Source organism: Tinamus guttatus, unplaced genomic scaffold (genome assembly GCF_059628265.1).
Source record: "Tinamus guttatus ecotype Peru unplaced genomic scaffold, ASM5962826v1 Tinamus_guttatus_pri_ptg000639l, whole genome shotgun sequence".
Lineage (NCBI taxonomy): Eukaryota > Metazoa > Chordata > Aves > Tinamiformes > Tinamidae > Tinamus > Tinamus guttatus.
The window spans coordinates 2862484-2877259 of record NW_028289173.1 but is presented as its reverse complement, the minus strand read 5'-3'; the positions used below and the strand labels follow the sequence as shown (position 1 = coordinate 2877259).

The 14776-nt window shown below is 40.6% G+C and overlaps 1 protein-coding gene across 1 annotated transcript; it reads right to left on the bottom strand.

The window, feature by feature from the left end:
* Positions 1-783: 783 nt before the first annotated feature.
* On the bottom strand, positions 784-13767 carry CNDP1 (carnosine dipeptidase 1). The gene is made up of 11 exons (XM_010223576.2): positions 13666-13767; positions 12530-12673; positions 10811-10973; positions 9808-9896; positions 7655-7855; positions 6325-6409; positions 5153-5313; positions 3155-3319; positions 2811-2952; positions 2244-2391; positions 784-962 (listed from the first exon to the last, which is right to left on the bottom strand). Exons 1-11 carry the CDS (start codon positions 13747-13749, stop codon positions 857-859), a joined length of 1488 nt encoding a protein of 495 aa, XP_010221878.2. The 5' UTR covers positions 13750-13767; the 3' UTR covers positions 784-856.
* Between the last annotated feature and the right edge of the window lie 1009 nt (positions 13768-14776).

Below are 14776 nucleotides of genomic sequence, written 5' to 3'. Positions count from 1 at the left end.
AGAACAAAAACATGAATTTCAAAATACATCATTTTTCTTTGATTATTTAAAAGTAATTAGCAACTAATAGTTGGTGGGGAAAACACCTTTTGATGACAGGCTTTGGTCAGAACAGGTAATTCACAGTATTTTTTTTTCTGTGGTACAAGAAGGAAGTTGCATTAAGGAAATAAGTGTAGTACAGTAATTCTTCATACTATGCCAAATGGCATAGTAAGAGTAGAGTCAGATTAAATGGGGGGAGGCAGAACACAGACCTGCAAATCCTTGCTTGCTACTGAAATTCTGTTGGCATCAGAGTGATTATTCCAGAAAGAGGGAATGTCTGCATCAAATTCAGCCAACTAATCCTATTGCATTGCCTATTTACAGCCCTCTGTGAAGGACAGGGGGGAGATGATTAACATAACAGCATATCTTTTCTTCAAATAGTTTCATGAAGAAGATTGTTCAGAGAAAGCAACAGTATTGCAAGTTGCTCATAGTCAAGAACTGGAATATGAATTAGGCAGCATGAACCTGCCCATATTACAAAACAGAAAAAAAAGCAATTTTAATAAAATAAATATAAAAAGTCAATTAATTCGAGTGAATTTTAAAGATCAGAAGATTGCATACAGTGCTCCATAAGAATGAATTATCTCTGTTTTATAGTTTCAGGAGTAAGGGCACTTGCTTGACTGAATAACAAATGCGTATCATTTAGCAGCATGCTGAGCAATAGCATGGCATTTAATTTTTCTGCAAATTGAGGCATGCAGTTCTGCAGGATTTATATGTTTTTTTTCTTCCAGATCAGGAAGTTAGATGGCTTAAGACTAAAAATGTGCTTTGCTAATTTCCCTGTGATGGTCTTTCAGTTGTCAGTCTTGGTCTTGGAAGTTTCTCGTAGCTGTTCACGCAGCTTTGATATCTCCAGGAAAAAAGCTGCAAACACTTGGGTTCCTTTGATGTAATTATGTCTGTGAAGAAGGGAGGAAAGAGAAAGAAGAACTATCAGACTGTTTCTGCTATTCAAGTTAATGGCCTGGTCCTGTGAAGTTTTCAGCATCTTCAGAAGAACTTGCAAGATTGGTCACCCAAAGAACCCGCAGAAGATACTCAGAATTATAAAAATGATTGATTTATCAGTGACAACTATATTACTGTTGGCTTACTTTAGTATAGGAGGGAGGTAAAAGAGGAAAAGCACCTCTCTAGGGTTGAGAAAAGAATTGTTGTGTTCTAGCTCCCTGCTCACGCCTGCTGTGATGACAGTTTTTTTATTTTCTTGTGTCATGAGTACAAGTGGTAGACAAAGTAAATGGCCATGGAGGTGACCTCATTTGCCCCTTCAGTCTGCAAGGTACCCACAGAATCACAGAATTATCAAGGTTGGAAGGGATCTTTGGAGATCATCTAGTCCAACCCCCCTGCACACGCAGGGTCACCTACAGCGCGTGGCACAGGACCGCGTGCCTTGGTTTCATTCATTTACATTACAGGAACAGCAGGAAGGCATGGAGGAACGGATTCCTGAGAAAAGGATTCGCTATAATTCTGGCTTCCCTGCAACTGGCTTTCCTCAGAGGGACACTCGGAGATGGCATTTTCGTTAGTGCTGTATCTCCTGCTGCAGCCTGGTGTATCCTGATGTATCTCCTGCCTGTGACGCAAGGGCTGGAGCTGCCCTGGGGAGGGGGAAAGGGGCGAGGGGAAACCCGGTGTTAGCGTGGGGCTCGGCACGGCACACCGACAGTGCTCTGAATAGTGTATTACCATGGCACCTGGAAGAATAAGGAGAAGTGACAAGTCTAAGCTGATTTTGGTGTAATTACACTAGTTTTGGTGCCTGTAATATAAATATATCTTTAAATATATTAAAATGAAAAACACCCAAATCCTTTCTTAATTGCTTAACTGAGCACGTCTGTCTGGAATACTTCAAAATGGATGTGGTGAGGGAAAAGTGCCCTTCTACATCATCATCATCTTTCAAACGAGAGGAAGATTTCAAAATGAAAATTGCCAGTGCCATGGGTTTAAAGACTAACTAGTCAATTTATGAAAAATTATATAGCAATATTTGATAAATTTGGAATTTTGTTTTCTGCACGACACAGTAACAAGTTTCCTTGAGGTGGCAAGCTGCGACAGGCCACTGGAGAGTGAAGAACCCCATCTGGCAATACTTGTGTGTGGCCACCCAGGCACTTCAGTTCTTCCCCTTCTCTGGTAGCACAAATGAAGAAATAAAAAGAAACCTGCTTATTTTCTCATTCTGGGAGTGCTCCCCATCATCAGCTGCTCCAATTGGAAGCATTATCACACTTTTCTGCATTATAGTCTGAAACATTCTGGCAATAGGAATCGTTGAGCCATCCCGAATAAAGTCTGGATCTTCTCCAAAAACTGAAATACATGAAAAGAGTTGGTCTTATTATGTGAAATAAGGATCCTTTCTTCTGCCAACAAATATCTGCTATCAAATATCTGCAACATGCTCAAACAAAGAACTTCTTCACAAATGCTTTTCGAGTGCTTAGCCAACTGATTTCATGAATCTGTTGCTCTCTACAGACCTCTGACTTTGAATCAGAACAAAAAAAAAAAAAGGGAGATCTTTTGGCTGCTCCTCCTAAGTACTCCCCAGCTCAGGAAAACACAAACATTGAGGCCTGACTGGCTGAGGGGTCCCACAGAAATCAATGACAGATTTCTAAGGGTCAACAGCTATACTACTGAATGAGGAAATCTAACTTGTTTTAAGGCTCAGCATGATTCTTTCTTAAACTTGCAGAGATGATACTAAAAATGAAAAGAAGACCTGCCTGTTCTTATTGCCCTTCTCGCTGCTATATATACTGGATCATTAATATCAGCAAGCCAGGGCTTTGCACCCAAAGACATAGACACTTTCAGTTTATTCGGGCTGTTCCTCTTGGAAAATACATCCTCCAAGTACTCCGCCACCTACAAAGAAAAAATATACCTGTAAGAACTGTTTGTCTTGTTTCAGCTCACAAACTTACACCTACATTTTCTAGTCTCACAAAGTGCCAAACGCTGGAAACACTTAGTTTGCTGCTAGTTTGTGGCATTGAGAGGGACCTCATTTACCTAGAATGAGCCAAAAACAAAACAAAACAAATAAAAAACAAGGTAGGCTTCTTACCTGTTGTTTAACAACTGAAAGGTCCATGTGGGGGACTTGACGGATTGAAAATTTGCCTATGACTTTTGCTGGAATTACTGTTTTAAATCCTGGTTCATGAAAAGCTCCTTCAATCCCATGAATAGAGAGAGAAGGATAACGCCACAGGTGTAGAAGTATCTCTTCCTTCAAAAAACAAGGGATGACGCTAGAACCATTCACAAATTACAGAATTAAAGTGAACAAACAAGATTTTTCCATCCTAAAATTTTACTTGGAGGCCTCTGTATTTTAAAGGTTTGTGTTTTAAACCTTGCTAACATATTTTCATATTTTAAAAAGCACTACTTTTCAATCAAAATTATCAACATTTGTTTACCTCAAAAAATATTTCACAGAGTCACAAAATGGTTGAGGTTGGAAGGAACCTCTAGAGATCATCTGGTCCAACCCCTCCTGTACGTGCAGGGACACCTAGAGCACGTGGCACAGGATCTCATTCAGGCGGGTTTGGAAGATCTCCAGAGAAGGAGACCAGTTATTCATGGACAACAGAAAAAGCAAACATTTCATTAAGAAACATCTTGGAAGTAAAACATTTTTGGTGTAAATGTAAAATAGATTGAAAAAGAGAATGTATGCTGCATTTCTAAAAAACGTATTGGGGGTCTCTCCTCTCTCCTATGCAATTTCTGCTGAACAATTAACTGTATTATTTATATTTTTGTTAGTGGTTAACATTTTTCGTTTTAGATAATAAATTGTGATAATTTATACACAGCCCATGCAAGATGTGTTTAAACATTTTTACTAGATGTGCTTTAGATTAATGGACTAATTTGAGTTGAAAAAAAATAAACCTGATGCTTCTTGGGCTTAGAACAACTTCTGACTTGACCACCTACCAATCCCAGAACTTCTACTTACAGGAAAAACCTGCGAACAATTTAGCCAGACCCTGTCAGAAGTACCAGACAGAACTCATAAGTTCTCCAAGTAGAGAAGGGAAGATTTTTTTATTATTATTAATGAGCATCTCATCTAAATAATACAAGAGGTAAAATGACTATAATTAATAGCCAAGTTGATCTGTTTTTCTATAAAATATAAGAAGGAAAAAACATGAAAATGTTTATTCGAAAGAAGAAAAGAAAGAAAGGAAATACTATCATATCTAGCAGCTCCTTTTATATAAATTGTGATTGCAAAGCAGAACTGCTTCTTTCTTTGTACTCCAATTTTATGAATATAGATCCTTAAGTGCACATAAAAGTTGCATTGCTTCATCCGGGTACAGGCATAGTACCAAACTTTAGTATGGTTATGCTTTACTTGTATATTACTGATAATTACTTAAGCTAATTCAGAGCTTTTTCCATGGGAATAATTGCATCCATCTTATATTATACTGGTATAATTATGTTAGTGATAAAAAATGAATGAGAATCCCCTCTTGTCTCCAGGCTGCCACTTTTGTGCTAAGCCTGCCCTTACCTACTTTTGTGTTGTTTTTATGTGTTTTATTTTTTAATTTAGGATGTAATTTGTAAATGCTGGCAAAGTTTTAGGAGCTTTTTGCCATACTCAGCAGACATCAAAGTCTGAATTAAACAAATGAAAAGCCCAGAACACATCAAACTAAAGGTTTGTCTTGTGCCTCCCACTTTTCAGATATGAACACAACTTCCTTTTTACCATCTGCTCTGTTTTGAGGGATTTAATGCTTATTGTGCTTGCCTGGTGGGTTGCAGGTTGGATTCTGCCGATCAAGAGAGGGGGTAGCCAAACTGTTTTACATTACTCCTTTTCATTGCTTAATCATTTTGGATCACCTTCCCCAAAAGCCGTCATTTTCAGCAGGTTTATTTAATTTTATTGAAATTTTAATGCTCTGCACTCCTTTATTTTCTGGAAATTGCCATTGATTGAAAATATCTTTCATTTTGACTTCATCTATAAATGCTATGAGCAGGTCATTTGCATTCTTTATGCTGACAGTTTATACAGATGCTATTTTACCTTGGTGTCATAGAGGAATTTTTTCACTCCGCTATTATTTTTCTGTTCCTCTATATCAAATTCAATTGATTCATACAACTTCCTCTCCTCCTCTGTCAGGGCAGCAACACTATCATAGATTCCAGGGATCTGAATATGACCTGTGGAATCCACAAGGCTGTCTACAAAATAAGATAAAGATATCAGTAAGTGTAGGATCTGTTTCTAATTTTTATTTCTTTTACACGTCTTTTCCTGTTTCCTTAAGTCAACTCACCTGAGTTGGTTCCCTAATTGTTCCCTAATTGTTTGCAGCTACCACATTGTGGCCTTTAAGTTAGGGCATTTTGTAATTTATTAAGAAATCTGTGGAGGTGCTGTTTGCAGTGTCTGCTTTCACTGCTCTGGCCACTGACATGAAAATATCATCTTATTAAGATACAAATTAGCATCAAGGAAATCAGGTTTCACCCAGGTTTAACTGGGTACGAACTCACTAGACTTCGAGTTGCCATTAGCCATTAACCGCTCTTGATTAACATCAGGCCATAAACAAGTGTGTGAAGGAAAACAACTGGATAAGGCCGGAGCACCGCTGGGAACATCTCCTTCCTTAGCGACCATCACCACAGCAGTGCGGACACTAGGGCACCTGGGATCCTGCTCACTTCATAGAATCACAGAATCATTAAGGTTGGAAGAGATCTTCTAGTCCAACCCCCTGCTCCAGCAGGGACACCTAGAGCAAAAGGCACAGGGTGGCATCCAGGCAGGTTTGGAAGATCTCCAGAGAAGGAGACTCCACAACCTCTCTGGGCAGCCTGTTGCAGGGCTCTGTCACCCTCAGTGTCACGAAATTTTTCCTTAAGTTCCTGTGGAACTTCTGGTGCTTCAGTTTGTGGCCGTTTTCTCTTCTCCTGTCCGTGGCCACCACTGAAAAGGGGCCGGCCCCATCTTCCACCCTTCCTCCCTTGAGGTACTTACAGACACTGATCAGGTCCCCTCTTGGCCTTCTCCAGGCTGAACAGGCCCGGCTCCCTCAGCCTTTCCTCACAGGGCAGATGTTCCAGGCCCCGATCATCCTCGCATTCGCACTTGCCTTCACGCCGCTCACCCGAGCACGGCCTGCCCTGTGTGCGCCAGCGGGCTGCCACTGCCCCAAATACCCCCCGAGCCGCGGTGCTCGTCGTTACCCAGCAGAGCCACCAGGTCCGTCATGGGCTCGTGGATGATGCCCCCGAAGGTCCCAGAGTGAAGGTCCTTGTCACCACTTTCGACCTGTATCAAAATTCCTCAGTTACATATCAATATTCCCTTCCTTACTGTTCTGCAATTACTTGTTTCTCACCAGAGCAGGTACTTTTAGCTTTTCAAATAAGGCCACAAATAAATGGAAAACTATTTTCTGTTTCTGTTCATAAAATGGACAACCTAAGTTTAGGAATGGCCCACTTCTGGAAACAAAAGATACAGCCTGATTGTAAACCATTAGAGAGAGAAATTCAGATGTCTGTATTACTTACAGGCCTTTGAAATCAAATATCTCTCTCCATTCCCTCTTTAGCTTCAGTAAAATTAAACACATCACAAGCGACACACTTGTATATTACTGTTTCTAACATTATGGAATAAATCCTTCAAGTTCTGCATTCTTCTTATTTAACACAAAATCTTTATAACAAAGGCAAGACAATCTTATTTGTTTAGCCATAAGAAAATGTATGTATGTCCAACCTTAATTCCAAATTTCAACAAATAAGAATTTAGTGGTCTCTTGAATCACAGAGCATTAGAATACACAAAGGCATTTCATTTGTTTAATGGTTTCTTTTCCCAGGCACATTTTCATACTCAGGTTAATCATAAACTATTTTCCTTCAACAAAATTGTTTATTCTTATCTAAAGCTCATTACAGTCAACTGTCTGGTAGCAGGCAGAGATCATTTTTGATGTTTTAATAGCATTATTTTTCTTAACCAAGACTTAGAAAAATTAAACCAAGGCTGATGAAGTTCCTTTAGGTTTAGGTTTAAACCAAATTTTGTTTATTTTCAGACATAAAGGTTAGTGCAGGGTTTTCTCTAGTTCTCTGGTTCTTTAATCCTGCTCCCTGAATTCTTCTATGCTTTCACAGGAACTTTCCAGCTGAGGAATTTCTGCTCTTTATTTCACTATGGCTTCTGTTGGCTGCTAAATATATTATAGTGGTTACCAAAAAAAAGTGTGTTTTTTAAACCCAGGGATCCAACTAAACTGAGTCCCGTTAGGCAGGTCCTATGCACTAAGCTGCTGCAAAGGGGCAGAGTAGCAGAGAAATCGTTTTGGAGAGGGTCAGGGTGTTTGCACACACGTGCGTGTGGATGTAGGAACAGCTTTGCAAGAGAACAAAGTTGATGTGAGGAGGAGGCAATGAGATCAAAAAGTGACAGGAGAGTAACGGGATAGGAGAGAGATCAGTGTGATTGCAGGTACCTTGTCACTGTGCACTTGGCAACCCGCTCAAACCAAGCTGTCCCCTTTACCTCCACAAAGAAGCAGGCGTTTCCCCGCGTGCCGTACGTGAGGGCAGGCTTCCTCTTGCTGAGCCAAAGGTTGTCCGAAATCACAAAGCAATCCACATCAGCAAAAAAGCACTGCTTCTCTTCCTCAAGCAGCTTCTCTAGCCCCAGAGACCCTGCTTCTTCCATACCTTCAATAACAAACTTGAAGTTTACGGGCATAGCCTAGATGAATTATTAATGAAGCCCAGGTGAGGAACAGGCATTTTCAAACAATAAAAAGAACCATTTAAAATGCAATAGCAAAAGTGTTTGCAGTATGTATTACGACAGGAAAAGAAGGAGTTTGCTTTTTTTTTTTTTTCCAATAGAGTAGCATTGACAGATACACACACAGTAACCCAGCAAAGCTTATTTTACTTATGTGTTTTTTTAAAATTCCTTTTATGAAGAATGCAAAAGGGAACATCTTTTTTTTTTTTTCCTACTTCAGGTTTCCAGAAAATCTGCTGGACTGTCTGGAAATTTTCTGAGAAAATGAAACTGGTACCACCAGTTAGGCTTTCCAAAGCAGTTAAAATATTTAGCAGTGCTGAGAGAAATGCCATTTAGTGAGACAGTCCAGCAAGTTTTCGTATTTCCACTTCTGTATTTCCACTTTCGAATTTCCACCAGGAGTACTCATACGGAAACCACTGGAAAAGGACTATTACTGCTATTTTCACAAAATCTGAAGCCAGGGTTGGTCAGATTATGGCAAAAATGCTTCTGGCAGTTTTATTATAATTGTTGTATTAGCACCTATGAATCTGTGTGCCTGCTAGTAAGGATGCATTTCCAATGGAAATTAAGAGAACCTTTATTAGGGAATAGTGAGGGTTAGAAATGCTGACATGTCCCATAGAAGGAATAAATTTGAGCTCAATTTCTATTCTACTTCATTTTCTCATTACAAGTTTTAAGATATTTTCTGTTTGTTTCAGTTCTCAGATTAAAACCAGGAATAAATGTCTAGAATTGCAGAAACATGTTATGGATAAGTTTCCCAAGAGTTCATCAAATGACTATTAAAAATTTAGAAATAAACTGCTTGTGAATATTGTCTGATGGTCTGTGCTGTTTTATGGGAAATTATTTATTTTTCTTTTTTTCTTCTTGCTTGTTAAAATGCCAGAATAACTTGGAATAAATTGAAAAGACACAGAAAGCTGTGACCTGATCCATTTACAATAGCTAGTAAGTGGGCAAATAACTTGTTTGCAAGTTCATTACTTGCACTTAGGGATATGCTGAGTTCAGGTCAGTATTACTGATACAAGAAAAGCATCAGTTTTTCAGAAGGTTGTGAAAGGGCTTTAAAACCAAGTCTTAAAGCACAGTCTATGTGCATAATGCCTTAACAGAGGCACAAAAGTAGTTTTCAGCAATCCAACAAAATATATTGTGGAAATTTGCCTTAGGAAAGGTAGCTAACCAGGTTTTAAGTGTGGACTAGCTAACTAAAGCTATTTCAAAATTGCTAAATACACTGACTGTCTTATAGACAACTGTGCCGCTCCGCTCATTGTGGTAGTCCAGGCAAAACCTGATTCTGAGAGACCTACCAGCCTCTAAGGGGGTGTATGTGTGCATGGTTAATGCATCCATGCCAAGTATTTTCTTTGATAAATCTAATACATTGTTGAAAGAATACTGCATTACATATGAGCATTTTGAGATACTTAATCTCTTTTTGCCTATACACAAACTGAAGGTAACTTATAAGTAGCCAGGACTCAAGATCAGCAGAATGTAACAGCAGAGATGAGTCTTCATGACCAATCCCTGATTTATGTAGTTTTACAATTTTAAAAGTGCTCAAGATAATAGTTCTCAAGGGCATTTAATGTATGTAATATATATTGAATGCTTGCCTTCTCCCTGCCTATTTTACTCTGCAAGGCAATGACAGTGACACTATATTTACATTGCACACAGCCTATTCAAAATATAAATGCTCAGGACAGATGGTTCCTGGAGTGGGACCAGTGTCCTAGATGTAATATTAGAAATAAGCCAGTATTTTAAAATGCACATCATCTGTTGGAACAGACACATATCCTCTAACTCACAGGAGGGGAGGTTTATTCCTCCAGAGAGACACTGTAATAATAAAAATATTTCTCTCCAATACCTACTAATTTCAAGGCTCTGAAAGTTTCCACTGCATTTATCCAGGCTAAGACAGGTCCTTTATTATCTGTTGCTCCACGCCCGTAGAGATTTCCTTAAAAATAAAAGAAAAATCTCTTAGGCAACCTTTGAAACTTCTCTTGCCAGTCCAGTGCAATCAGAAATCCCTGCTGCCAGAGAAGGCACAGCAGTGTGTCAAGTGACGGGTCAATATCATGAGATTTTTGTCACCTTGTTTTAAGTGAGGTGAGGGATGTTTCCCAGTGGCCTCGTATGTTATTGCACCAATCTGAGCTTCACCCCGTTCTTGGAAGCTCTTAGCTCACCCCAGGCATGCCTGGCACCGCGGCATGTCTCGACACAACATGCAGCTTCTCCCCGTGGATCTGTTGGAGTCCCTGCTGGAGGCAGTGGAGTTACTGCAATGTGTTTGTTTGGAAACGATCCCCACAAATGGAAAAGAGGGACTTAATTGCTATAGTGCAGAATTGGCAATCACGATTTGAGTTCTCAGCCTTCCTTGGCCACTGACCCTCCATCTCTCCTTTTTCTTCCTTCAGTGCATGGTGCTTTTTGTGCCCAGCTGGTTGGAGCAGAGGGATTATTACATTAAGTGAGACCTCTCCTTCCTCCCCTGTGAATGCTCCTGCTCTGCAATGAGGAGGGCAGAGGGAGTACAGTGTTATGGAGCAAGAACAAACTGCGGGAGGGGGGGTCATGGTTGATTCAACGAGAGTGATAGAGCAGAAGTGCATTCTCTGTTTAATCGTCTATAAAGCAACACTAATCGCACGTGGCTCTTCCACACCACATATTGAACAGTAACTCTGAGATTTCACTACTCAGAGCATAGTCATCTAGACCCAAGTCCACAGGATTTGTCCCAGAGACTTTCATGAGAGAAGTCATCATGCTTCAATTAAATATGTAAGATATATAACCTCTTCCCTCTCCAGATCTCGGGGATGCATTCGCATAATGATGCTAAACCTACGATCAGGTACCCACCATTGATTTCAGTCAGCGTGTAGGGGTCAGTTTTCCAGCCGTCTTCTTTTTTGGCAGGCTGCACATCCACATGACCATAGAAGCATACAGTGGGTTTTTGTGGATCCTTGCCCAGTTCTGCAAGAATGACAGGTGGCAGCAGTAGGTTCCGCCCATCGGGCAACTATAGAAAATGTTAAAAAAAAAAAAAAAAAAAAAAGGCAAAAAGCTGCAGAAACTTGCAAGTGCTATAAGAAAAACAGCAATTTTCAGCAATGAAAATACTTTTACATTACTCTGATTTGAAATACTCTGATTTGATCAGATGACTGAATTTGACTTTGACTCCAGCTCCAAACTACACAGAAACTAAGATCCCCTCCCCACCCATCACCTTCTATAGGGACTTTATGGAGCATTTCTAAAGTGTTACTTTGGCAAACATAGTTTGCTGAGCTTTGCTCAGAAACAGATCTTGATGGTAGAGAAGACAAAGCTGTAGTGCTGTGTGACAAAAGTACATGTCCCGACATTGAAATAGTCAAAGCCACACAGAAAATAACTGGCAGGTTGGTTTTGCAAGAGACAGATACCAGGAGGCCTGTAACAACCTCAAAGAAAGAAATGAAATGAAATTGTGCTCGCAGAAAGCAGCAGCAGCTATTTCATGCTGTTTTGAAAGCAGGTTAAGGCTTCAGACCAATCCTGTAATGTACAGCTATGTGAAACAGATCTCAGCATTGGTCAAGGGCTGGGTGGGGTTGGGGCTGCATGTCTCTCAGAAGTGAGAAACGAGTCAGAAGAATGTGTGCACTACGCTGTATTTGCCAATAATATTAGTATGTTGCAATATTAAAGCATAGCAGCTTCTTCCTCAGAAAAACCCAGACCCAAAAGAAAAAACAAATTTGCAAAACAATAGTTCTTTTTTCAGCAGAGAAAGGCATCTCTGGGGTCTGCTCCAGAAACGGTTAATCTACTCCCTGTTGTTACTAACATAGACTGTTGCTACATATTTTGACAATCATAGTTGTATACCACATGCATGCTGATGTTTTAATTTTAACTGTATTTGTTACAACCAATGAATCACATAACCTTAGATTATTAAAGTTTTGCTGTTCTGCAATATCTTTGTGCTAGGACTATCATTGACCTTCCCAGAACCCCAGAGAAAGAAAAACACAACTGGAGAATTAATGAACTTTTAAATTCTTTTTAGCTTAGAAACCTAACAGCACAGGGCAGCAAAGAAAGATCCACTATGATAAGAAGTGGTAAATGAGAGACAAAGACTCCTCAGGGATTAACTCTTGCCTGCCATTTTCCAAGGATCATCATTAAAACAAACAAACAAACAAAACAAGGCTTGTGTGACAGAAGTTTCTGAAGAGATGATATTCAGGATATCTAGCATTCTTAGCCTGGTAAAAATTTAGCCTCACATTTTTGCATACTTCTTTCACCCAGTTAAAAGTGTTGAGCAGTCCCTGGTGTGCTGATAACATCCACTTGCATTTGGATTGTCTGAACAATCTCATAAGGTTTCATATTCAACCTGAGGAAGGACTGAGTTTGGCAGGGATTATCTGACTATGGGACTATTGAAAAACTCTTGCCCAGCTACAAAGAATATGAGTAAGTCATAGCATATATGTGCATATGCATAGCAGTGAATGTAATAGGTATAACATGGGACAAGAAAATCCAGTAATTTAAATACAGGAATGAAAGAGGCACCTGATGCGACCCCAGGTTTACTGAGTTAACAGTGGCTCCCAGTGCTCTGAGTCTGTCGGCTGCTAATGCCACCATTCGTATTACTTCTCTCCTGAGATCTGGTTGAGCAGAATCGCTTTCCACCGCCACCCATTCCTCAAGGTTCTGGATAGGAAGACAAGAGATACAGCTAAATAAATCAATGGGTCTAAAAAGCAGGACTCTGCTGTTTTTCCTGTGAACACAAATAGTATTGCTCTTGAAGATGCTTTCTTTTCTGGCCTGTCACAGCCTCGATAGAGACTCTGCACCTTTACTCTGTTAAAGGATCGTTAGGACCCTGGATCACCTTATTTGCATCTGAAACGTCCACTTCAGACTTGGCCCACGACAAAAGCATCAGCTCTTGACTCCTTCACCGTTCTCCTCCACAGGGCTTCCCCCAGAACCTCTCCTGACCACAGCAGGAGTCGGCTTCCTGCTACCCTCCTCCCTCGTGACATTGTGCCTGTCAGAACCCCTCTGTTCCTGGGAGAAAAGCTTCAGGCCACAGAAGAATTGCTGAGATGGCTTCCTGATCCTTCCTTTTTAAGCAGACAGGGCACCCACTGTCACCAGCAGATCTAAAATTCTGTCTCCAAGGAGTTAGACTGGATCACAACTAATAGTTTGCATTGCAGGAATGCCCTTAGGTCTAAATGATATAGGCAGTCCTCATAAGGATGCAGAAGTGCTCATAACTTCAAAGCATAAACAATATTTACAGGACTAATTATGCCTAATTCCTGTTTCTGCCTTTTCCCAGGAAAATGACCAAAAAAAAAAAAATCAGAAACAGCACAAGATTTGGATCTTTGAGAGCAAAGCTACGCCAAAAAAGCAGCTGTGCTGCAAAGCAAGTGAGAGGCCATCGTACCCAGTCTGCTTCTCAGGCCTAGCTAAGGCTTCGGCTCGGTGAAGCCCAGGTGTGAGGCCGCCTGGGGATTCCTGCGCCCCCTTCCCCCCGGAGGACCCTGGCAGCGGCGCTGCTCGCCCCAGGCGCCGAGCCCGGAGCCCTGCTCCTTCCCTTGGTGCCAAACACGGCCCTGGCGCGCAAGCACAGGGCCCTCCAGCATCGCCTCTGCGCTCGAGTCGCTTCACTGCCAGGTAGTTCCTACCGCAACAAAGACATTCTGATGCAGGTCAATGTATTGGAAGATCTCAGTCTCCAGCGCTGAAGATGAGCAGGAGGGGGAGGACATCCCTGCCTTGAAGAGTAGCAGAACGGCAGTATCTGAAAGTTAAAGATGAAATCCAGCATGTTAAGGACACACTTATGCAATAATATACACTTTCTTCAGTGCTAGAAGCCATAGGGAGTTGACAAGCGATAGCTTATTGAAGTATCATTTAAGTCCTTCAAGACAGAAGAATGTGTATCTGAAATATTTTATCATATACAGACTGCAATAACTTCATAATTGAGTTTACAGAAGAAAAAAAGTGTGAAAAATACAGCAAAACAAAGAATAAACAGCTTTGCATTTTCTGTTTTGTGAGTAAATTCAGGGATTCTAAAGAAACATCACTGCTTCACAGTTTTCAATGCACAAACTTCACATCATATGTTCTAGCCAGACAGCCACAAGGGAAGACTTGCAAACACCAACACCCACCAGCTGCTCAGTATACTCATCTTTCTTTTTCTTCATTCCCATAAGAAAGGAGAAAAACAGATTCAGTAACATAAATACCGTGTTTCGCATGGGTAATAGATAACATTCCCAACACTGGAGAGGATTGGGTAATAGTTTTTGCAGCTAAATATGAACAGTCGCAAAACCAAAACGTTTGATAAGTGCAGAAGTCTTTTGGTACTTACAAACCTCTCTGATATCTTATTTTTGACTAGATGAACGAAGATTTTAAAAAACATAACATTTGCAAAAGTGCTTTGCTTCCTTTCCAGAGATTTCTTCCGTTCTCCCGAGGTGGCTGCCAGTTTCTCGAGTCTGATTGCGAGTTGAGCAATCCTTCGAGGGTGGAGCTGAACGGAGAAGGGTGGCCGCGCTGCGCTGCGGGACGGAGTGGCTTCCAAGGCCAAAACTCTACGCTGCTGCTAAAAAATATCCTATACTGGTGACGCAAAACATGCAGCTGTGCCTCCATTCACTTCTCTACTTCTCCCATTAATTTTGAAGCATTGCTAAGGTGTAGCCTGCATGAGCCTATAGTTGTGATAAATTTCAATTCCATTTGCTTGACAGAGATAAAAGGTGGAAACGCCAA

Coding starts and splice junctions, on each gene's coding strand:
- CNDP1 (XM_010223576.2), bottom strand. CDS start 13,749: ATGTCCTCCCCCTCCTGCTCATCTTCAGCGCTGGAGACTGAGATCTTC. Junction 3,320..5,152: donor AATTCCTCTATGACACCAAG/GTAAAATAGCAT, acceptor TGTTTTTTGAAG/GAAGAGATACTTCTACACCT. Junction 2,392..2,810: donor GAGAAGGGCAATAAGAACAG/GCAGGTCTTCTT, acceptor CATGTATTTCAG/TTTTTGGAGAAGATCCAGAC.